The sequence below is a fragment of the Lolium rigidum genome, chromosome 2 (genome assembly GCF_022539505.1).
Source record: "Lolium rigidum isolate FL_2022 chromosome 2, APGP_CSIRO_Lrig_0.1, whole genome shotgun sequence".
NCBI lineage: Eukaryota > Viridiplantae > Streptophyta > Magnoliopsida > Poales > Poaceae > Lolium > Lolium rigidum.
Window position 1 is genome coordinate 275469295 of NC_061509.1, and position 25284 is coordinate 275494578.

At 45.4% G+C, this 25284-nt stretch overlaps 2 protein-coding genes and 1 pseudogene across 2 annotated transcripts; 2 read left to right on the top strand and 1 right to left on the bottom strand.

Moving 5' to 3' along the window:
- The first annotated feature begins 858 nt into the window (after positions 1-858).
- Positions 859-12757, top strand: LOC124690972 (nicotinate N-methyltransferase 1-like). Its single transcript, XM_047224279.1, has 6 exons — positions 859-916; positions 1010-1057; positions 2541-3000; positions 3103-3329; positions 12301-12365; positions 12458-12757. Exons 1-6 carry the CDS (start codon positions 859-861, stop codon positions 12755-12757), a joined length of 1158 nt encoding a protein of 385 aa, XP_047080235.1.
- On the top strand, positions 4825-4920 carry LOC124693884 (annotated as a pseudogene).
- A 2638-nt stretch (positions 12758-15395) lies between the features above and the next one.
- On the bottom strand, positions 15396-17459 carry LOC124688852. The gene is made up of 4 exons (XM_047222474.1): positions 17325-17459; positions 17128-17205; positions 16159-16251; positions 15396-15658 (listed from the first exon to the last, which is right to left on the bottom strand). Exons 1-4 carry the CDS (start codon positions 17325-17327, stop codon positions 15551-15553), a joined length of 282 nt encoding a protein of 93 aa, XP_047078430.1. The 5' UTR covers positions 17328-17459; the 3' UTR covers positions 15396-15550.
- Positions 17460-25284: the final 7825 nt, after the last annotated feature.

Genomic DNA, 25284 nt, shown 5'->3' on the forward strand with positions numbered 1-25284 from the left:
GAAAATGCTAAAAAGTGTGGAAAAGTGCACATAAAACATATAAGAATTGTAACAAAACAAGCATGAAGCATCAAAAATTAAAGATACTTTTGGGACGTATCAACATCCCCAAGCTTAACTCCTTCTCGTCCTCGAGTAGGTAAGTGATAACAAACAAATAATTTGTATGTGTATGTGATGGAAATGGAAGCATTTTTAGACTGTGGCATAGTTATTTTTGCAGATCTTGCTAGATGTTATTCTCATGATGACCTTGTTAATTATGTTTTCATTAAAGAGAAAAGTAAATAACAAAAGTAAACTAAAGCAAGAGAGTGTTGGTTGAGTGTGTTTGTGATATGGTTGAGGGGTTCTCGAGGAGTTTAGTTTCCACCACTAGTATTGGTACTACTTATGATTAGGATGTACTATGTCTTTGGATATGTTATGTGTGGAGAGAGCTCCATAACAAGATGCGTCTAAAAACCCATCGGCCATCGCATCTCTAAATAATCACCGCGGCCAGCCATCTGCAAACCGCATATTGACCATCGCAATTAAGGGTTTCCCCATGGTTATCGATATGATCTTGGTGAGTCTCCCTTTATCCCCTCTTCCATATGTTAAAGTGCCGATACGGTAATGTTACTTCTCGCTGTAAACTTTACCATACTTCAAAGTGTAGTTCACTCTCGAGACCATAAGGCAAATATTACATGGTGCACTTCATATAATATCAAGAGAGAGAACTACCATATATTCATAGATCAAAGGTATAATTCATCTTTATTTCACATCATAATATTACTAGGGTTTCTAAATATCTCCCCAAGAACAAAGGAACTACTCATATATGAAGGGGATCAACATCATGACGATATGAATATGAAGGTACAATTGCATGCAAGTGTAAATCCTAATAGAGTTTGGATCACAAGCAAGTAAACAAAGGGGATTTGAGATGTTGGCGATAATGATGATGATGATGATGATGATTATGATGATGGAGATCGATGCGTTGCCCTTCAAGATCCTAGTTCACTCTTCCTCTTGTGTGTTGGTGGAGATGGTGATGGAGGCGGTGGCTGTGGAGACGATGATGACGGCGACGGAGCAGCAGGGCTCCGCCCCTAGGGCGTGGATGAATGATGCTTCCTCCTTGGCTCATCCCCTCCTTATAGAAGTGTCGCAGGTCGGTTTCGCGAACCGATGGAGCATGGTGCCGAATATGCCATAGCCTTGACAAATTTTGTTCCGTTTGACGAAACGAATATCAGTATGACGACGATGGTCGCTAAGCCTTCTGATGCTTTCACATTTTGGCAGTCATTTCTTCATACGAACTCCGATTGAGGTATTCTTCGGCTCGTTGAACTCGTATGGATGAGGGTTGCAACACCATGACCTTAGATCTTAAATATAAGATGTTGGAAAAATATCACCCCCCTCTCCAATGTGCCATCATGTCCACATGTCCTGAAGACCGAGCTGAGGGGCTACACTGAGCTGAGACTAACGAGCCACGAGCTCATTGCGGTCGATTTTGGGCTGGACTCAGTCAACACCTTTTGCGGGTTGAGCAGAACTCGGCCGAGTATAGCCATTCGAGAATTTGAAGGTAGAAAATCAAATGTTGAGACCCATAATTTAGCTCGTTTTGCTTTATCTTTAGTACATGAGCGACATATGTGCCTTCTTCGACCCCATGATACTCTGTTAATACCTGTAACTTTGAGCATTGATACTCAACTTTTTTTTGTTCTAGCTTAGTGTTTTGGCATAATGACAATAATGGGTCGTTCCTACCCCGTGATCTCGTTAGAGAGGATGGAGTACGCGAGATCGCTATCTATTTCTAGAAATATCCCGGGAGTGTGTGGACACCCTTCTAATCTGTCAGGGCCGCATCTGATTGTTTGCATGCATGCAACGTTAGCCATTCCTGATTTATTATACGTACCGACACTCAGCTACTCAGTATCGTAAGAGCATCTCCACTCGTCTCCCCACAGAGCCCCCGCGGCCACTTTTTTTCATCCGGACGGCGAAAAATGGCCCAGTCAGGCCCCCGGTTTCTCGTTTTGGTCCGGATTTGAGCCTATTTTCGTCCGGACTCCCCATGCCATCCTCGGTTTCCCGGGGGTCTCCCGGGGACTCCGGATGAAGCTAAACCAACCGCCCACGCCCACGTGTCTCCTCTTTCGTCCGGATTCCCCGAGCCATCCTCTTTTTCCCCGAGAAACGCCGCTTGGAGAGCACACGACTGGAAAACTACTCCTCCCCATGCCAAATCTTCCTCCAATCTGGACGAAAATTTCGTCAGATTTGGACGTGGGGAGCGCCAACGAGTGGGGATGCTCTAAACGTGCTCCACGATGCAATGTGGTCCTTAGGAGTCACAGCTGTGATTGCCAACGATCGACATAACTCGCCAGCCGACGATAGTGCAGTGTAGTACCACTATACCACACGGATCGATACGGGCGCGTCGCGTCTTCCCTCTCGCAGTCTCACTCTCACGAAAATGCCGTCCTCGCTGTCGCCCACCGCCGCCGTGGCAGAGCTCTCCCCCGCCGATGCCCGTCTCGCGATGATGGAGCTGGCCAACATGATCTCGGTCCCCATGGCCCTCACGGCCGTCATCCGCCTCGGCGTGCCGGCCGCCATCTGGGCGAGCGGCGCCAACGCGCCCCTCCCCGCCACCGCCCTCCTCCCCGCCGGCCACCCGGATCCCTCCGTCCTCGAGCGGCTCCTACGCCTGCTAACCTCCCACGGCGTCTTCTCCGAGCATGTCGGCGCCGACGACGACGGTACACGGCGGTACGCGCTCACCTCCGTGGGCCGTACCCTCGTGCCCAACGGCCCCTCCGGTGCGTCGTATGCCGACTACGTGCTACAGCACCACCAGGACGAGCTGGTGCATGCGTGGCCGCGGCTCCACGATGCCGTGCTCGACCCCGCCGGCCCGGAATCCTTCGCCCGCGTCCACAACGGGGTCTCGGCCTACGCATACTACGGCCAGTAATGACACCGGCCACCAATGCTTCTTCATCTTACATCCCGGCCGTGGCAGCGACGTTCTCGATTGATTTAAGATATATAGATCAATGGCTTCACGCGCAGGGAGGCGACAGAGCTGATGATGCGGGCGATGACGGGTGTGTCCAAGCCGTTCATGGAGACGCTGCTCGACGGCTACGTCGGCGGGTTCGACGGGGTGGAGACGCTGGTCGACGTCGGGGGTAGCTCCGGCCTCTGCCTCGAGATGATCATGCGCCGGGTCACCACCATCCGGGAGGGCATCAACTTCGACCTGCCCACCGTTGTCGCCGCAGCGCCGCCTATCGCCAGTAAGACTTACACTTGCTAGAATAAATAGCTTTCCAACAAGTTTAAACAATGGAGATAAGCTAACAAATTTAAACGCATAAAATGGGCCTAGTAGAATTGCACATATATGCGTAGTCCACAATGTTAGAGTTGTAATATGTTTCCTATACGTATTAGTAATCCGTGTTATTGTATGCCACGGTGAGGGCTTTTCTCACCTAATATAAACACGTAACCGAGGCCAGATTAGGCCATCGTTCCACCAAAAAAACTAATATGGTATCAGAGCTCCTTCTTCCACGACGTCTTGCGTAGATCCGTTTCCACGAAAAACCTTCCCGGCCGTGATCTCGTCGCTGCCGTAGGACCCCGACGAAACCTCCCCGTCGTGACCATCTGCTTGGTCGCCGCGGCAGGACCTGAGAACCGGCCGCGATCTCTGCTTGATCGCTGCTGCCATACACAGCCTGTTTGGTTGGAGGGAATTGGGCATAGGGAATGGGAGTTTGAGGGAGGGAGCCTAATAAATCTCTTGTTTGTTTCATGGTCTTGGGAATTTACGGGGGATGGGGAAGGGGAGTTGGGGGCTTCAACTCCCACAGATCTCTTCCCAGGGGAGACCCTGTTAATTCGTGAGATTGGGACGTAAAAAAACGGTTCACGCTAATTTCCCATGGAGAATTCCCACCGTTGTCAAACGAAGGATTGGGACTAAATAGCAAAGTCCCATGTCTAATCCCTCCACCAACTCCTTCGTCTGAAGTCCCATTCCTCTTCCCATCCATTGCCAAACATGCTGACAAGGAAACCAACGAACCAGACAATCGTCCGGCCGCAATCTTTGCCTGATTGCTGCTGCAGGAAAGGAAACAAACGTCCAGAAAAAGACCCGGCCACGATCCTTGCCCAGGATCGTTGCTGTAGGAACAGGAAACCACCCGGCCGTGATCTTTTGATTACTGCTGTAGGACCAAATTCACCCAGCCGCGATTCGCGCTGAAGGATCAAAACAACTCATCAATGGCTTCATCGTCTTCGGCTTCTGCTATGGCGGGTTTGGGGTCAGCCCTTGGTGCCCCTCCCACAGAAAAATTGACCCGAGACAACCATCTGTTTTGGAAGATACAGGTTCTTCCGGCTCTCCGCGGAGCGCAGGTCATGGGGCTGCTTGATGGCTCCGACAAAGCTCCGGCGAAACATCTTGAGATAGAAGATTCAGAGAAGGTGAAAAAAAGTGTGTCCAATCCAGCCTACGAGGTTTGGCTTGCGCGAGATCAAACAGTTTTGGGATATCTAGTTAAAGGCATGTCGCCGGATCTCCTCGCTCAGGTAGTTGGCCTTGAGCACACTTCTGAAGTCTGGGCTACGGTGGAGGATATTTTTTCCTCGCAATCCCGCGCCAAGGTAAACATGCTGCGAGGTGCTCTCTCAAACACAAAGAAACTTGATCATACAACAACTCAGTACATTGCCAAGATGAAGGGGTTTGTGTCAGAACTGGCAGCCGCCGGAAAACATGTTGATGATGACGAACTCAAGGGATACATACTCAATGGTCTAGATGGTGATTACAACCCTCTTGTTGCATCAATCAATGCCGTTCCTTCCACCACTCTCAATGATTTGTGTGCACAGTTACAAGCTTATGAGTCTCGTCAGTTGATGTTGTCTGAAACGGGCCAGAATATTGGGTCATTTCATACTTCTGCCAATAATGCCTCACGTCGCCCCTACTACTCTAGTCGTCCGTCCTCCCCTCCACGTGGTGGCAATGGTCGTCAAGGTGGTGGCTATGGACGCCAAGATCAAGAGCGTCGTGATGGTGGTGACTATCGGCGCCGCGAGGATGGTGACTATCGGCGCCGTGATGATACTGGTTACAGGCGCCAGGAGCGCCGTGATGATGATGGCTATAGGCGCCAAGAGCGTTATGATGGTGATAACCGTGGCAGGGCTAACGGTCGCTATGATGGCCAAGGCCAAGGTCGTGGTACTCCACAAGGAGGTCGTGGTCGTGGCCGCGCTCCCTCCCCCTATCAAGATGTGGAATGCCAGATTTGCAAGAAGCACGGTCACCCCGCCAATGAATGTTGGTGGCGTTATGCTGACAAAGATGATAATAATTCTCGCACTAAGGAGAAGGGAGCATATGGTGTTGACACAAACTGGTACATGGACAGTGGTGCTACTGATCATATCACTAGCGAACTAAGTAAGCTGCACACTCATGACACCTACATGGGGCGTGATCAAGTACACAATGCCGGTGGTCAAGGTATGAATATTCAGCATATTGGTCATTCATTATTGCACACCCCTCATAGCTCCCTTCACCTCCGCAATATCTTACATGTTCCTAGTGCTTCAAAAAATTTGTTATCTACTCACAAAATTGCCCTAGATAATAATGCCTTTGTTGAATTCCACCCTTTCTTCTTTTTGATCAAGGACCAGGCCACACATGAAATAATGTTTAGAGGTCCCTGCCATGGTGGTCTCTACCCTCTTGTACCTGTCTCCACAAGGTCCACGGGGTCATCCAAGCACGCCTTCATCACCACTAAGCCTTCTTCATCTACATGGCATCGTCGTCTAGGGCATCCTTCGTCTTTTATCGTTCAACAAGTTCTTAGGAAAAATAATATTCCCCATACACCAGAAATAAATCCTTACATATGTGATCCGTGTCAGCAAGCTAAGAGCCATCAGTTACCCTATCCCATCTCCACTAGTGTTTCTACTGTTCCATTGGAACAAGTTTTTTCTGATGTATGGGGTCCAGCTCCAGCCTTTGTTGGCAAACACTTATATTATGTAAGCTTCATTGATGATTTTAGCAAGTTTATTTGGATATATTTGCTCAAAAAGCGTTCTGATGTTTATCAAGTTTTTCTCAACTTCCAACAACTTGTTGAACGTAAGTTTGGTCGCAAAATTATTACCATGCAAACTGATTGGGGTGGTGAATATGAAAAACTACATGGTTTCTTTCAAAGAGTTGGTATTACACATCATGTATCTTGCCCCCATGCTCACCAACAAAATGGTTCGGCTGAGCGTAAACATCGTCATATTGTTGATGTTGGTCTTGCTTTGCTTGCAAACGCTTCTATGCCATTAAAATTTTGGGATGAAGCCTTCCTCACCGCCACCTTTCTCATAAACTTGCTTCCTTCTAAGGTGCTAAATTACGTGTCTCCCGTTGAGAAACTTCTTAATGTCACACCAAATTATGACTCTCTTCGTGTTTTTGGGTGTGCGTGTTGGCCAAATCTTCGCCCTTACAATGCTCGCAAACTTGCGTTTCGTTCTAAACGTTGTGTTTTCATTGGATATAGCCCGCTTCACAAAGGAGTCAAATGTTTAGATATATCCACCGGGCGTGTCTATATATCCCGTGACGTTGTCTTCGATGAAAACGTCTTTCCTTTTCACTCCCTTCATCCTAATGCCGGTTCCCGAGTCCGTGATGAGATTTTACTTTTCTCATCCATTGCATCTGATCATGGGAGTGTGCAAAATAATGATGATCATATGCCTGTTATTCCTATCACTAATCCTCCGCAGGTTATCATCAATGATGGGAACAACAATGTTGAAGAAAATAACATCAGTGGAGAAACTAGCAGTGGCAGTGAAAATAATGAAGCAAACGGTGACGAAAATGGTGCAAATACGGAAGAATCCTCCCGTCCCACGCCGCATGCAGAACAGCGACCAGAACGGCAGTCGCGCACTGCGTCGTCACCTGCCTTCCATCAGCAGCAGGGCGCTACGTCGCCTCCTCTCTCCCTGGCGGGTCGCGCGCCAGACGACAGCATGCACGAAAGCAGCGGGAGTGAAGCCTCCTCTCGCCATGCAACGTCTGCCAATGACAGGTCAAGTGGGAGCAACGATCCTCAACATGCACATGCAGATGTTAATAGTGACGGGCCAAGCAATGATGATGGAAATTATTTGTCCAGCTCCAGTTCAGGATCATCTGCGGATGAGCATCATGTGCCTCCTCCTGCTGCTGAACCTAGAACAAGGCTGCAAAAAGGTATCAGAAATCCCAAAGTTTACACCGACGGCACTATTCGATATGGCTTGCTTACCTCTACAGGAGAACCCAATAACCTTGATGAAGCGCTTACTGATGAAAATTGGAGACATGCCATGGAAGAAGAATATGGTGCACTCATGAAAAATAAAACATGGCATCTAGTTCCACCTAGCTCTAACAAAAATTTAATTGATTGCAAATGGATATATCGAATAAAGAAAAATGCAGATGGTACTGTTGAGAGATACAAAGCTCGGTTAGTTGCAAAAGGCTTCAAGCAACGGTATGGTATTGACTATGAAGATACTTTTAGACCTGTTGTTAAAGCTGCTACCATTAGACTTGTGTTAGCAATCTCAGTTTCAAGGGGATGGAGTCTACGACAGTTGGACGTCAAGAACGCGTTTTTACATGGTGTTCTGGAAGAAGAGGTTTATATGAAACAACCACCTGGTTTTGAAAATCCTCACGCTCCGCATCATATATGCAAACTTGACAAAGCTCTTTATGGTTTGAAACAAGCCCCTCGAGCTTGGTATTCTCGTCTTAGCTCGAAATTGAATGAGCTTGGTTTTATACCCTCCAAGGCAGACACATCACTGTTTCTCTACAACAAGTCAGGTATCACTATATTTGTGCTCGATCTATGTGGATGATATTATTGTGACAAGTTCTTCGGATCAGAGCTATCTCAGCTTTGCTTAAGGATTTGAATGAAAACTTTGCACTCAAGGACTTAGGTGACTTGCACTTCTTTTTGGGCATTGAAGTGAAGAAATATTCACGTGGATTAGTTCTAAGTCAAGAAAAATATGCTGCTGATCTACTTAGAAGAGTTGGTATGAGTAAATGCACAACATGTCCTACACCATTGTCTACCAGTGAAAGTCTATCCTTGACCGATGGAACTCCTTTAGGGCATGGAGACAGTACTAAGTATAGAAGCATAGTTGGTGCTCTACAATATCTGACATTGACACGGCCCGATTTATCCTTCTCGGTGAATAAAATATGTCAGTATCTTCATGCACCAACGACCACTCATTGGACAGCTGCTAAAAGGATACTACGTTATGTCAAGGGTACCTTGAAGGTTGGTCTCACATTTAGAAGTCATCATCTACTCTTCTTAGTGCTTTTTCAGATGCAGACTGGGCAGGTTGTCTTGATGATAGACGCTCTACGGGAGGATTTGCTGTCTTCTTTGGTCCCAACTTAATTTCTTGGAGTGCCAGAAAACAAGCCACAGTATCTCGCTCTAGCACTGAAGCAGAATATAAGGCAGTTGCCAATGCAACAGCTGAGTTGATTTGGGTTGAAGTTTTGATTAGAGAACTTGGAGTCACTCTTAAAGAAAGACCATCTCTCTGGTGTGATAATCTTGGTGCCACGTATTTATCAGTAAATCCTGTGTTCCATGCTCGTACTAAGCACATTGAAGTTGACTATCACTTTGTTAGAGAAAGAGTTGCAAATAAGTTGCTTGACATCAAGTTCATCTCCAATAAAGATCAGGTCGCAGATGGTTTTACAAAGGTCTTACCTGTAAAAAAATTGAATGAGTTTAAGCGTAATCTAAACCTCTCAGAAGGTTAGATTAAGGGGGGCTGTTAGAGTTGTAATATGTTTCCTATACGTATTAGTAATCCGTGTTATTGTATGCCACGGTGAGGGCTTTTCTCACCTAATATAAACACGTAACCGAGGCCAGATTAGGCCATCGTTCCACCAAAAAAACTAATACACAACATGACCATTTTGTCAGCAACGTTGTCGCTATCGCACATACTCGTGATGGCACGGTATGGCCGGATATGGATAGGGGCGGAGCCACCCTATACCCGTATCTGTCTCCTCTGATCTTATCTGTAACCCGTCTCCATATTCGTAAATTATCCCCGCACTACCCTATGAGATAATTTTACATTTCTAACAAGGTGCAATTATAGAACTGAAAAGAAATATAAAACTAAAATTTTACAGAAAATAAAGAGACTAATTTGTCACAACAAACGCATTCTAACCATGGAAAAAAATAGCGCGCTATGTCGGCGCTAATAGAGTGCTATAGCATATCTGGAGAGTCCATGCTAATTTAATCATTGTACAATGCCTCGCTAATAGTATGCTAATAGCCAGTGGCGGAGGCAGGAATTAATTTAAGGTGTGGCGGAGTCGATAAATGAGAAAATGCAAGATTACACTAGATAAGTATTACTTTTGTTTTGCGTGTGCAACACAATTTAGTAATGACAAAATCAAATATTGCACTGAAGCTACCTCACTAAATAAAAACTACACGAATAATTGATCGACAATTTCAACTAGTTGAAAAAAATCTACAGAAACCGAGAAACAATAGAAAAATAGTAATCAGTAATTGGATGTGTCATATTAGGGGACGCATCGATGAATATAAATACATACTCGTATTGAATTTCTTGCAGAGTGGCGATGGCATTCTTCTACCTTTCGATTGAAATCGTTCTTTATTTCCGCAAGATCAAGTCGTTTGTACTACTTTATTCAGACAACGACAAGATTAGTTTCAGGTCTGAGATCAAATACCTTATGTACTTGGTGTTCTTCTTCGGTGCCATTCCCTACTCCCTCAGTGGCCCTCGCGGCGTTGCCGGTCGCGTCCTCGTCTCGTCGGCCGGCGGCCGCGACTTTGGTTGGTACTGCGCGCTAGCGTTCTGCAGCGATGCCACATCCGCTCCCCATGATCGGATTGGTTTCAAGTCGGCAGTGTGTCAATCAGTTTCCATGTATCCCAGCTTTACCGATCAGGTTTCAGGCCCAATAGTCACTAGGCCCAACACGGGGACAATCATTTACCTACAGGTCAATTGTTTCTCCTGAAAACGCACCACAACAGCGATGCCGTCGATGGCAGAGTGGGAGCAGAAGGCAATTGTAAACCTGAAGCATATCTGCACGTATATACCTAGTATTCGCGCTAAAATTTAGGTATGGCGGCCGCCAAACCTTGCCATATAGCTGGCTCCGCCCCTGCTAATAGCGTATTTTAATACGGACGCTATTTTGTTAAGCCATACTAATTTGCACTGTCTCACAGATAATCTTTTTTATTGGCCTAAAAAGCATGAAATAAAATTAGTATAATGATCTACATTAAGTTGTGGTATTGGTTATTCTCATCAAAACAAGTATTGTCGGGTTGGCTGTATAAGGATAATGTTCAAATGCAAGTTATTTCCCGAAAAGGAGGGAAGCCCAGTATGCAGACAATCTTTTTATTGCATTATTTAGATTTTCAGAGTCTTAACACCTCATAGATCACACTACACAACGTGTACATATAGATCAACCAGCGGAAATGCAAAACAAAAACATTGCGCTTAAGCATCCTGTGTACATCAGGAAGCCGCCAACCACCATGGTTGCAAATTTCCGGTGCAACCGTCTTCAAACGGTTGCATCCATAATTTTTATGTGTCCGTTGCGCCTTCGGTAACAGTTAGGACCACTTGTGGATCACAAAATAATCATACTTGGTAACCTGTAAAATTAAGGAGCAGTTCTAACATTGTTAAATACCATATCATTTTGACAATTCCACAAAGACCATACTAAATCACAAAAACCGAAGAAATGAGCCTAGCTCACTTGGTTAGGGAAGTGGATGTACAACCTAGCCACCCAGGTTCAAGTCCCAAGGGACACGAATTTGGATTCTTACTATTTAAAAACAAAATCACTCTAGGGGCTTTCCCTACCGTATTCCTTTCAAAAAAAATACAAAAACCTCTATGCGTACGAGGATTAGTTTGTTTTTCTACTCCATTGGGCTAGTTACCAAACATATTTGTAGCATTGGCGGGTGGGGGATATTGAAATTAAAGTGCACAACACTCCAAATAAGATGATCAAAGGAACAAGCAAAAAAATGGTTAATAGACTCCTTAGAATTAGAGAAAACATATTTCTTAAAACCATTTCAGTTCCTCTTAGCGATAGTTGTTTTGAGACTATCACTTTTTGATGAAGGAACCACATAAAAAGCTTAATCTTTAAACATATGTTAATTTTCCAAATGTATTTCCTAAATAAGAAAACTTAGAACCATTTATGACATCAACGCACATAGATTTCAACGTGAAGGGTCCCGAGTTTGAAAGATTCCATATGAATCTATCTTCTTTGGTTGTTAATTAACTCGCACTATCTTTGTACTAGTTGTAGACAAGCATCCTTTTATATCCGGTTAAATCACTTCTAAATTCAACATTTAGAGGAGTTGCCGCAATGACATTGGCAATAAAATGATTTTCAATTGCACAATATTGTAAAGTGATGGTATTGTTCGGCCAACGGTGTGTATCCTAATCAGGTATCCTCCCACAACGGAGTCTCTTGCCTATTCCATGCATGAAAGGATCCTCTACCAAGAAACTCTACCTTCACTTCCACTAACCTCTTCTAGAATTGAGATTCATCTAGATTAGCGGCTACTTGTGATGACGTTTCATGCTCGAGGTATTCATTATGTATTTGAAATGCAAGTCATGGGTTCGAGTTATACTACCAGTGTTATTGTTTCTTTTTAGCCTGCAGCATGAATCTTCAGGCGAAGATTCATATGCATGGTTTCGCAGTCAACTGAAACATGAGCATATTTCAGTCATGTGATGTTTAGCAATCCACTACTTCCTTTGTCCGTATTTACACAACGCACACACATTTAGAGATTGAACTTATTCCATCATTTTAACCAACACAACATGTGTGAAAAATACTGTACCATAAATTCGTATTTGAGAAAATAGAATTGTGGTATAATTTGTGGCATATATCGTATAAAGTTTGGTTTTAAATTAATTATCCAAGTCAAAATCACGTAAAACAAAGATGTTATACAAATAGAGACATGTGGATTATTTCGTACTACTAACATTGGAGACACCTGCAAATTTAAAATGCAGGAGTAAGGCATGTTGGCGGGGACATGAGTAAATCCATCCCATCCGGCGACGCTATCTTCATGAAGGTATGTATGCTATGGATTTCCTGGAATTAAAACCCATTTACATATTGCAAATATTGAGCTAAACTTGAAAGGCATACTATTTTCTCCCCCAGTGGATATTCATAATATGGACCAACGATGAGTGCATGTCGATCCTCAAGAACTGCCACAAGGCGTTGCCGGAGGGCGGGAAGCTCATTGCGTGTGAGCCAGTGGTGCCGGAGACAACTGACGCCAGCATGAGGACGAGGGCGTTGTTGGGGCACGACATCTTTTGCATGGCCAACTATCGGACCCAGGGGAGGGCACGGTGCGAGGAGGAGTTTCGGCAACTTGGCCTCGCCGCTGGCTTCAGTGGCTTCAGGGCCCTCTACCTAGACCCTTTCATCGCCATCCTCGAGTACCTTAAGTGATATCCACGTTCTCCACTGAACTGTTCAAATTTGCATCGCATCTATGCAATTTATAATTTCTATTGCTCTAGTTGAGCTTTGCATCTACTATACTTACCTTGTAAATTTTTGGATGATGATTATGTAATAAATATACATGGCTATGTGCATCTACCGACGCATAGGTTGGGGAAATCCCTTTATCAAAAAAATCTTGTTTTGATTAGTCTAGAGTGAAATTACACATTTTCGTCCCTTTTTCCCTTCTTGACAACAAACTGAAGTTCCACTAGAGGTTCGAGATTCACTTGAATCATGAGGATTCACTTAAGAGTTTCATTCAATTGTTACACCCCGCAAAAAAGATACTATTACAAACCCAAGAGCATTTTGGATCCATTGATGCAGTGGTTGATGAGAATAGTACATATGATTCAAATATAGCTAGTACTAACTCATACTCAAATTCAATATCACAGCTCTTTGAGGATTGGGGTTGTTATCTCATGCTTGCAACTCGGTCGATTTGCAAAACAATTAGCAGGTGTCAAGGAATCGCAGTGGATAATGTAGGGCTTAGGTAGTCCAAATGCCAAACTAATTTCCAGGATGGATGCCTTTGTTGGGTAAATGGAACTAATGCAGAGGAGGTGGTATATATAGTCAATACAGTTATGTTAACCACTCGATCATAGCGGGGTAGGCACATGTCCCATATACACATTCTCAACCTGAAACAAGTGTGTGATTTCCATATGTTCGCTGTCAAGAAAGAACATTTGAGGGCACACCCAATCACCCAAACTGGAAAATCCAGCGGGAGGAGACGGTGCCCTTGTTGGTTCTACCGAGGAAAGAACAGACAGAGACCTCCACTATTGGCTTCGTCTGGCCCGTAGCCAGATTCGCTGCAAAGAAAGAACATTCTAAGCTCTAACTATCGGTGTCCGAGCCGGATTCGCCGGTGTGGTAGTGCCTGCGGCAGGCTGTGTCGTCGAACACCTTGACGATCATCTCGCTGTCCCCCTCGTAGACGAAGGTGAGCTGGCAGCCGGGCTCGAGCGCGAGGTCACAGGCGAACTTGTCCCACCCTGTGTGCAGGTACATCTTGCCCTGCCCGTCGAACAGGACCTCCACGGTCCAGCGGTAGAAGTTGCAGTTGGCCTCCCGTAGCTGCAAATGCGCCGGCTCGACGCCATCGACGAACTCGGCGAACTTGTCCGGGAGCCGCTTGATGCGGAGTGGGTCGTCGTCGATGCGGAGGAGGAACTCGAAGCAGCGGTCGTCCTGGAGGGCACAGGCGACGACGAGCGTGGGGCCGTAGCTGCTCCACCACGGCGGCCCCTTCCCCGGCCCCGGGGCGCCCAGGGTCGCGGCCTCGACCGCCTCGCCGGCCACCAAGACCGGCCATGGACTTCCTCGCGGGCCTGGATGCGTCGCAGGAACACTTAGGCGGCGCTACGGTCGAGCTTTGTGGCGGCTAGGGTTTCTTTGGAGGAGTGGATGAGGAAGAAGAACGCGCGCCCCCTTTATATAGGTCGGAGGCATGCGGTGGCCGGGACGCGTGGCGTCGTCATTAACGTGGTTGGCGGAGGTGGGCTGCGGCCGCTCGGCAGCCGAGGCATCACCATGGCGCAGGCTGCTGAAGCGACGCAGTCACTGGCGCGTTTGAGAAGACGCATCGACGCAGAGTCGCTGCCAGGCGGGCCCAACGAAACGTCCGCCAGACGCGAGCGGACACTTTTCGGACGTCCGCGGAGACGCATCCGAGGCGCATATTTGGGCCAGGTTTGCGTCTCTGCGGATGGCCCGGTCACTTTGCGCCGCCCCGCTGGAGGTGGTGCCAGACATATTTCTGGTCACGGCGGACGAGCGACCGTTTTGCGTCGCGCCGTTACATCAATTATTTCTTATCACAAATAGAAATATGTGAGAGTTATCTTGCTTCGATTGGATTGCGCATGCCTGGGGTCCCACTAGAGGCTTTGATTCGCTTGCAAGATGGGGGTTCACTAGAGGTTCTGATTCACCTGTTGCACCCTACAAAGAAAGGAGTTAATGCAAACGCATAAGTGCTTCAGAGGCTAAGCCCAAAGACAATTGCGGGTAAAAAACAAACAATAAGCAGGTCATGCACAAGTGATCCGCTAAATGTTTTACGTTTCAGAGACATTGACAAGGTTATTATCATGTAGCTTAAGAAGAGTAAAGGATGGCTGACAACTGGGTCTAGCTGCTACATTATATTCCTACTTTTGTACAATGTATCCAGCAAATTAGCTAGGTGGTATCTGGCTATACTTTGTAAGTAAATTATGAAAGTGGCCATGCATAATCTTGAGACAAACACTAATATCAGGACTTCAGATTTTACATGAGCATAGGGAAGAAAAAGTAACATCAACATGAAGGCTAAATGCAGTCTTGTTCGCTGCAGGGTTGAAGTGATACTATGGACTTGGATCACTTCTGAACTTTACGTAACACATGACTCAGGTCATATGGATCACTGCCCAAGTTGTTGTCAGCTTGGGCATGCATGTGAGTTCTGGAAGAGGACATATTTGAATCACTCCAATTGGAACTTCGCAATTTGAGATTGACAGTAATACCCATCATTAGACAAATCAGAGCACGCAGAAAGAACGGACACAAATAATTCACGCTGGAAAGAGAACCGTGGGAACACTCAGCAAATCATTGCCAGAAATATACATTCTTACAGCAATTATTTCTTAGTTATAATGCGATCACACATACAAACAAGTGAGAGCTATCTTGTTTTGACCAGATCAAAGTGAGTAACTACACATGTTAATCATCCTTCTTCCCTTCCGCGCCGGCAACCTGGGGTTCCACTAGAGGTTTTGATCCGCTTGCAAGATGGGGGTTCACTAGAGGTTCTGATTCGCCTGTTGCACCCTGCAAAGAAAAGGGTAATCTCAATGCATAAGCGCTTCAGAGGATAAAGCCCAAAGCCAATTGCTGATAGATACTACCAATAAGCAGAGCATGCACAACTGGTCCGGTAGATGTTTTATGTTTCAGAGACATTTACGAGGTTATGATCTAGCTTAAGAAGAGTAAAGTTAGCCGCTACATTATCTATACAAAACTTCTTTGCGTAGGACACTTTTGTGTCCAACATGTGTACGACAAGTGATCTGGTGGTTTACTATGCTTTTGTCAGATGTATCAATGGCTGGATGGTGTGAAAGCCATACGCGTAGCAGCTCTCTTATCTATATTTGACCTTGGTATTATCTATCAAGCAAACTAGCTAGGCATCAGGCTATACTTTGTAAGTGAACTCTGAGAGTGTGCTAATATCATACACAATCTGGACAGAAACAATAATATCAGGACTTCCGATTTTACACGAGCTTAAGGGAAGAAAAAATAACATCGGCACAAAGGCTTACTGCAGTCTTGTTCGCTGCAGGGTTGAACGGGCAAGCAGCTGGGACTCTCTCAGGTTTCCTGTATTCCCATCCAAGCATGCGATAAACCTTGCTCTGCAAAGGCATCCAAACCACAGGTCAATGTTCACAATACAAGTAAAAAAACAGGCGCAAGCATACCCACTTAACAACAACATGACATATTGGATAGGGAAAGCCTGGTGATGCAAGAACAGTAAACCGACATTCTTGTATGTGACGGTGCATATTGCTTCCCAGAAAAATAATCACTAACCCAATATTGGTGTATCTAGCTCGGTGGGAATATTTGACTCCAGTATTGCTACCGAAAGGAGTAGTATCTTTCCAGTTAAAGTGCTCTGCTACTCCTCCTGAAGGCTCAACAAGAGTGCAATCCATCGTACCCCTCGACGAACACTACGGATCCCGCAAAGTCGCAATCACAGGCTATGCCCTTTTTAGATAACAGGCATCACATGCCCAGCCTTAAATTAATAAGACCACAACATTCAGGTTTACGGTATTACAACGCAACAGATCACACCGTTCCGCAAAGGATGATAGGAAGGATCACAGGCTATGCCCTTGGGCGCAGCGTCCCATCCCATTTGAGCTTGTTTGTGATTCGTTGGTGCTTTCTACGGCACATTATTCAGGGGCATGGTCTAGCATGGGCTTCATTTTCTTCATTCCACTACCATCCCATTCTAGACAGCACAGCCAAATCGCGAGGGAGATACAGTTTGATCAACCAGATCACGAGTATAATCGGGAGGAAATTCAAGACGGCCTCTCTCCCTACCAAATCGTGATCAGTTTGTTTCATGCTGCTACGGAAACTGATCAAACAAGTGCTAAACAAATTGATACTGCAGGTAGATACTCCGTACTAGCTAATTCAATTGGACACCACCCGGTAGGTAGAACACGCAAAACCTAGATGAAGGAAGGGACAGAGGGGGCACGTACGAGGAGCAGGTCGAAGAGGTACGGGAGCGCGTTGACGAAGGGGATGAGGAACAGCGGGATCAAGCACCCAATGCAGACCTGGCCGATGACGCATCACCATCATCATCATCAGAAGACCAAGAAACCAGTCAGATCACAGCAAAATTAGGATGGGAAGAACCGCGCAGATCGTGAGCCGCCGCGGCGGTAGAACTCACCATGGCTCCGTCGAGGCGGGGTCGAGGGAGTGGGATTGGAAGGTTTGGGGGAGGAATCAGTCGCCTGCTGCTCTGCTCGATTTTGACCGGATTGATTTGGGGAAGAAGGAGGATGAGGCGGGCGGACAGCGCGTGGGCATGGACTAGGCTGGCTGCTCAGGGCCGTGGGTAGAGCTGACAGCAAAGTGGGTCTCTGGCCCGGCCCGTTCGGCGTGGTAGAGGTTCACAAAGATAAAGGCCTGCCTCAAAGGCTGCCTCTCCCCCCTCTCACAAGTCGACGACCAAGTCAACCTAGCGACCAAAGCCGACACCTAAACATCTCAAAGTAACACGGTGTAAGCGAACACCCAAAGTCGCCGCTCTAATATCCATATCGTCCCCTAGGCCACGCCTCCAAATGAGTCGATGACCATTTCACCCGAGCAACCAAAGCCCACACTCAACACGTCAACGCATGCAGGGGCAGAAATCCCAGAGTCGCCGCTCGGACATCCACGGCGGCCCCAGGGCCGCACACCACCTAGCTGATGGTGAAAAATGGACAAGCCTCGTCTAGACGAACAGAGCAAGCGCGGACACGGGTGGAGAAGGACTCCACAATGATGCCTCTAGGGAAAGGGGCGAACCCGATGACACCATCCTTGGCAGCAACCAAGATCGATGCAGTTCCACCTGCAGTTTGCCAAACCTGAAGCCACCGTTAGCAGCAACCAAGGTCGATGCAGTTTCACCTGGAGTTTTCCACCTGACTAGAAGTTGTATGAGTGCAAAACTTGACTTGGGTCTATTTATGCATTACGGTTGGATGTCAACGGGCTCATTTACGCACCGTGGCAGGAAAACACGCACGAGGATTGGTTACCAGTCAGTAGCATGAGGCTTTGAGTGCATTGTGTTTAAAAAATTAGTTCATCTTAATTCACTCTAATATACACAACCATGGTTTGATTCAAGATAAAGTATACATGAAAATGATTGTGCTTCGACGTTGTGATTCCATTCCCGGAATCGTTAAATGTTTCGTCAAGTGTTTAAAGCATGGTTCAGTATTCCCTTTCGAGCTTATGTAGACGAATATTGCCAAATTCGTGGATCATGGTCGACTGTTTGAAATTTTCTTCGTGGCTTAGTTTCACCACACCGTTTCACCAAGGTTTAAAATAGAGCGCTATTTCTCCGCTAATACCAAGCAATAGCATATTTGGAGGGTCTACGCTAAATTTTAGTAATTTTGCTTGCTATGGCGCTATTTGTGAAATAGCATGATATATCGTGCTAAAACTTCATAGCGTTGGCGTGCTATTTTTTCAAACAAAGTTACTTTCACTTTTTCGTGGTGATGAAGTGCAATATGTTGGTTCCTCTTCTAGATTAGAACTTAATATCGCTAATGTTGATTATTCTTAATAAATAATTTATACTATGTTGTGGAATACTGATGTTAGCCTTATGAAAAATTAGAGATCTATTTGTTGTATGTGGCTATGTATGTATGATTCAGTCATTTTTTGGACTAAATATCCAATCTTTTTAGTGAAATCCTTTATTTTTAGACTATATTTAATATTTTTTCAAAACGCTATTTGAAATATAGCACGCAATTAGCACGATATAGCGTCCATAGCGTTTAGACCGACGCTATTTTATTTAGCACGCTATTTTAAACCTTGCGTTTCACACACTTTTATGTTTGGAGTTTTTTTTGTTTTGACATTCGTAGACAAGTTGATCTACAACTCCGCACAGTGTATTAGGAAGATGAAGATGCACTCATCTATCAATGTCAAAATAAGAAAACTACGAACACGAAAGTTGTGTAAAGCAGCCAGGTGATCTTACTCCTCCAAGAAAATGTCAAATGGTCAACCGTGTCACACAAATTTGATAAAATTTGACCAGAAAAGATTCAAAAGAGAACACAAAATAGACATTCAAAAACTCAACGAAAATCTAAACTGGCTGTGGCAATAGATTTTGTCACCATTAAGACGTATCTTTTTAATGTAGATCTCATCTCAAATCAAAGCACCGTTATGTAAATCAGAGGATGATTAAGATGAACTAGATTAGAGTGTCTATGCATATAGCCACGAAAACCTTACTTTGCTATCGCCAGTGGGTTGCAGGCCCGAAACCGTTGAAATTGAGTGCCTTGTGAACCAATTTTTTGACCGATTTAAAAAACATGCGATGCACGAACACAAAGGGACCTGCGAACACAAAAACCCATGACACACCAAACAGACCAAACTTAACTTAGCAAAAAGAGGTTTTCTCTTTGCGAGCAACCAAACTCCCCCAGAAACAGTCTTACGACTCCATGACGGTGTGCTAGGTATGAAAAGGAACAGAGAAAAGAACCTCCGCTTAGACTAGCCACAATAAAAGTATCATAGGTAGTATCATACATGCCATGTAGGCAAAAATCTTATGTGGCACATCAATTAATGATGAGAGAGGTGAGAGTAGTACTACCTTCAACCCAAGGAATAAGGCGCACGCGTATTTCAAGATGAACTTTGACCATACAAATTGAACAACAAAATCTTGGTTATATTATACGTAATTAGTATCGTTGGATTCGTATTGAAAAGCACTTTCTAATGATATTAATTTCATACAAATAATCTTTATATATTTGAAATAATTCTTAGTCAAACGAAAAGCACATAAAACGAGGACGCCTTATTCCTTGAATCGGAGGTAGTACTATACTAGGTAGTACCGTATCATAGCACGCAAAACTAGAAATTTTAGTGGTAAACACGGTTGTGAAGTGTATATGTGGATTGTCTAGCCTTTTCCATCAGTTCGGACTTTTGGTTCAAGTGGCTAGTGCATGAAGCTTAACAAACACATCATGTACACATATTTGTATTAAGATTCTACAAAACATTAAATATGATAAACTATAATACTAGATCATGATAATATGCATTGTAGGTGTTGTATCATATGTACGATACTTCTCATCGTAACTAGTCTTGATGACACGATGAACATCAAAGATTCTGGATTTCATGGATACCGACGACGCAATCAACACTGTGAATATGCACACCAACTTACTAGCTAAGCCGTGCGTGGGAACTCGGGACCAGGCAGCCTATCGGATTTGGCGTGGAAACGAAGTAACAAGTCAGATACTCGATCAGAGGAATGATCAGTGTCTGTCGGGCGAGCTAGGTCAGGCCGCCCAGGGCGCACCATCTGATACGGCCGGGCTGGCTGTCCAGCTCACTTGCTTTGCTTCTTCCCGATGCACTCACTGGTGAGTGGTGACTGACTGACAGCGTTCTGCCACCGCATCCTTCGCCACGAGCTAGCACACGCAACGCAAGGGCGCACGCATGCTCGGCTATCCGCCACGGGCACCACGAAGACGACGAGGAGGAATATATTCGTTCGATGGCGCGCGCGCGCGGGGACAAACCCGGCGTTCGATCCGGTACTACACAAATCCTGCATTAGAACTGAGTTTAGGATCTTTCGATCGATTTGAAATATATCCGTTTTAGTTTGCTTAGAGTGACAAGTTTTAGCTTCAATTATTAGGGCTGCCGCCTGGAACATAAATAGAGAGGATCCTTGCGTCATGTTGTTAACCCTAGCCGTTGCGGGGAGGTCACCGTTGGGCGAAGCCTAGATGGAGATGGTGGTGTCAGAGCGTTCTACATGGTTGGCGGTGGCTCGGCCCTCACGGTAATGTGCATCGTGGAGCTCAAACGATGGACTCGACATGGCGACTCGGTGGAGATGGGAGCGCGCGAGATGGAACCACACACTTACCCCTTCGTCGCCCTCCCACAAATCCGGCCAACTTCCGCCTCCATGGCTCGATCCGTGCACTCCCCTACTTAGCCTCGCCGTCGGCTTCCTACCATCGTCTGCTCCTGCTCGCCTAGCGCCTCACACCGCCGTAGTTAGGTAACTCCTCGGGCGAACCGGCCTCCCGACGTGTTGTTCGAACCCGCACCGTGCGCCCCTCCCCCTCGGCTCTCCTGTGGTTGCAAGTGACGGCGGCTCCACCTCTCCCTCGGCTTTGCCGGCTACGAGCATGCCTGAGTGCCCCCCCCCCCACCCACGGGGAGACCTCTACCCTTTGCCCGCTGATGAGCTCCGTCAGGCTGCCATGCGGAGGACCTCTCCCTCGGATGCGAGGATGCGAGAAGTGGCGGCGCTCCGGCGAGTCAAAGTTGGAATATGCTGCAAGCGGTTGTCCATAGTGCTACCAACGGTGGCCAACAATGCCACAAATGATGGATGGCGATGCTACCAAACATAAGCGGCGGTGCTGCCAGCCGAAACCATGATGCTTCAAGCGAAGGGCAGCGAGGCTACTTCCGGTGGTCACTGGTATTGCTAGCGATGGAGGACCGTGTTGCAAGCGTTGGGCGGTGGTGCTACTTGCTGGAGACAGGATGCTATCACCGGTTGCCAACGGTGTTACCAGCCATGGACGGTGATGCTGCCAGCCGGAGTCGGTGATGCTGCTAGCCATGAATGACGATGCTACTCGCCGAAGTCGGTTTTGGTGGCGGTTATGGACGGCGACGGTGCTCGCCGGAGTCAGTGATGCTGCAACAGTATAATTTGTTTGCTACAATTGTTTTGTTGTTTTGCTACTTTAGTACAATTCTTTTGCTTCGAGGTCTTAGGCGAGTCTCCGGTGAGGTCTCGGATTAGTTGAATGTTACAATAGTATAAATCTTTTTTGCTGCAAATGCTCTGCAGTTTTTCTACTATTTTTTTTGCTACAAGGTCTTCAGCTCCAACGAGGTCGATTTAGCTACAATAGCATAATTTTATTTTTTTACTACGAGATCTCCAGCGAGGTCCGTGTCAGACGGGTCTTTTTCTTTTGTATGTTAGTTGAACCGTTTTTATTTTTGCTTCTGTGAAGTAAAGTGTTTTTTTTTTGCTTAGTGAAGCAAAAGTACGATTTGAGGCCGATCTAGACATAAAAGCCGATCTAACAGTTCTAAACTGTTTGATCTAACGGCTGGGACCTGGGTGAGAAATTTTGATCTAACGGTTTGAAACGTTTTGATCTAGTGGCCTTTTATAGATGAGGGGACGGAGTAAAAGTTGAGTAGATATGAATGTAAAAGCTCAAGTTCAAACTCAACTGCACTTTGAAGCTCAGAAAAGAAAAAAACAACATTTATGTCCGAATCCCCTCCTTGGCAATCGATTGCTCAAGCGATCAGTTTTGGTCGGCGCGGAGCGCTCGCGCGGAAGCGCGAATCAATTCCCTTTTTTGTCTCGTACTGTTTAATTACGTTCACATGCAGATGTGTGTTCACACTAACAGCTCATGTGTTTAATTACGTTCACATGCAGATGTGTGTTCACACTAACAGCTCATGTTCCCACTTGCATGTTGCATACAACCAAGAGCGTTCACACTACATGCATGCATAAACCATCTCATGGGTTTGCATTTAATGAGCCAACTTTTCATCATGAGGCTAGCTCTCACAAGTTTCTGCATGCATGCACGCTCTTTTTTTCAAAGACGAGGCAGACTCTCAGTTCTCTTTATTTGCAATTCCCTTTTGACAATTCTCTTTTTTTGCAATTCCCTTTATGTTGTTATTTTGTACGGTAATTCATGTTTTTTCGATTAATTTTTATAATTCCCTTTTTCGGGCTAGTGGTTTTTAAGGGGGAAATAACGGGTGGGAAGATCCACTTGCAACTCAAATGAACTACCACTTGCTACTCAAATTAAGTACTATTTTTTAAGTTGTAAGCTAACAAAAGTTGCTAAAATATTCTAAATTAAATTTACCGTTGATAAATAACGGGGCACCGGGTTGATAGCTCGTAAACAAAAAAAGAAAGTCCCTACATATTTTAAATTAAATTAAATTTTTAGGGTTGATATTTATTTATATTTATCATTGATAAATAGCGGGTCACCGGGTTGATAGCTTGTAAATTAAAAGAGACTCGCTAAAATATTCTAAATGAAATATTTTTTAGAGTTATTATTTATTTATATTTACCGTTGATAAATAACGAGGCACTAGGTTGATAGCTTGTAAAGTTAAAAAATGTTCGCTAAAATATTATAAATGAAATATTTTTTATGGTTGGTAGTTATTTATAATTACCATTGATAAATAACGGGGCACCGGGTTGTGTTGATCGCCAAAACCCACCGGCGGGCAGCGGCCTGTCAACACGGTAGAGCCGGGAAGAGCCTAGAGCTGCGGCTGGCTGAGACCCCTCCGAGCGACGGCCCGCAATGCTCTTCTGGTCACACGCGGCGATGCGAAGTGCAAGGGCGTGCCACCCGACCTATACCCGGTCGTGAAGGTGATGGGGATGCCTCGCTTAGTTCCCGCATGGCATACACGTAAACATTAAATACGAGCCTCGATCGGCTCTCAGAGTTATCTCGTGAATCGGCTCAAAGAGCCGATTCACCCATGATTCGTACGGGGTGCACGAATACTTGGTGATCCCGCTTGATCAAGATAAAGCTAATGAGATCTACGACGATTTAGGGTTTTCACCGCATAATCGGATCATCCTACTCCGAGTTGGGCCTCGCGGCCACGCACGGTGCTCATAAGCCGATCCTAAACAAGGCCAAAGAACCAACAATGAAGTTGATCCGCGGAACATCCTGTTTAGGACTTGCGAACGCCACCCTACGTGCCACCGGATCCTCCCCCTTTGTAAGGCCTAACTATTGCAGATATTAAACTAATCCTTGCGTAACAAGGAGCAATCGTAACAGATCGTATCTACTAGATGATGAACAAGCAGGTGCCGCCCCACACCTGAGATAGGCGTGAGGGCGGCTAGACATGCAAGGGTTGCACTACGTAAGCATGTTTATACGAAGAGCCATGCTAACCCTAACACATCTATGATAACTACGTTGCGCGCCATCAAAGACGCTTCAGTACGCACAACGCATGAACAACGTGGAGCTTGTGCTGCCTAGATCGCAAGATGCGATCTAGGCAAGCATGTCGCTTACCCGATTGAAACCCTCGAGTCGAAGGAGTTGGCGATGCGCCGAGATTGGTTTGTTTTGGGGTGAACGTTGTGTTGTTGTTTATTCCATAAACCCTAGATACATATTTATAGTCCAAGTGGACTTTCTAACGTGGGAACATCCCACCGTGTGCGATACAAACTCTAAATCTTGATCTAAGATATAACCTACTACAATTAAAGATACACGGGCAAACTAGCCCAAATTCTCCGTGCAAGGCCGCTTCAGAGATCTTCCACGTGTAGTCCTCTAAGCCCATCTCTCTTACGGCCCACCTCTGGATTTGTCCAAAATCTGGTGATAACAGGTTGATAACTTGTAAACTAAAAAGAGTCGCCAAATATTCGAAATAAAATTAGATTTTTAGGGTTGGTAGTTATTTATATTTACTGTTGATAAATAACAGGACACCGGGTTGATAGCTTCTAAACTAAAAAAGATTCGCTAAAATGTTTCAAATAAAAATAACTTTGAGGTTGATAATTTTATACATTTACTGTTGATCACTCAAATACGGATGGTTGATTATTCAAACAAACAGGGTTGATAACTCTTAGCCCGAAAAAAAGTTTCTCGAAACATATCAACATGGGTGCTAGTTTTGAAGATCTCGTCGAGACGGATTTGTTGGTGAAAGCGAATCTTAATTTTAAGTTGCCGTTTGAAAGTTAAAACGTCTTGAATTTTCAAATTTGGAAAAGATTTCGCTGACATCAGCAGATTTCGTCTATTTGTGCATGCATGCAGAACTTTCCCTCAATAGCTTGCACAAGGTTGATAATTTTATACATTTACCGTTGATCACTCAAGTACGGAGGGGTTGATTATTCAGATAGAGATGGTTGATAACTTTTAGCCCGAAAAAAAGTTTCTCGAAACATATCAACATGGGTGCTAGTTTTGAAGATCTCGTCGAGACGGATTTATTGGTGAAAGCGAATCTTA

Coding starts and splice junctions, on each gene's coding strand:
- LOC124690972 (XM_047224279.1), top strand. CDS start 859: ATGAATATGAAGGTACAATTGCATGCAAGTGTAAATCCTAATAGAGTT. Junction 917..1,009: donor TAATAGAGTTTGGATCACAA/GCAAGTAAACAA, acceptor TTGCCCTTCAAG/ATCCTAGTTCACTCTTCCTC. Junction 12,366..12,457: donor GCGACGCTATCTTCATGAAG/GTATGTATGCTA, acceptor TTTCTCCCCCAG/TGGATATTCATAATATGGAC.
- LOC124688852 (XM_047222474.1), bottom strand. Junction 16,252..17,127: donor ACCTCTTCGACCTGCTCCTC/GTACGTGCCCCC, acceptor ATGCCTTTGCAG/AGCAAGGTTTATCGCATGCT. Junction 15,659..16,158: donor CTGCAGCGAACAAGACTGCA/GTAAGCCTTTGT, acceptor TTTTCTTTGCAG/GGTGCAACAGGCGAATCAGA.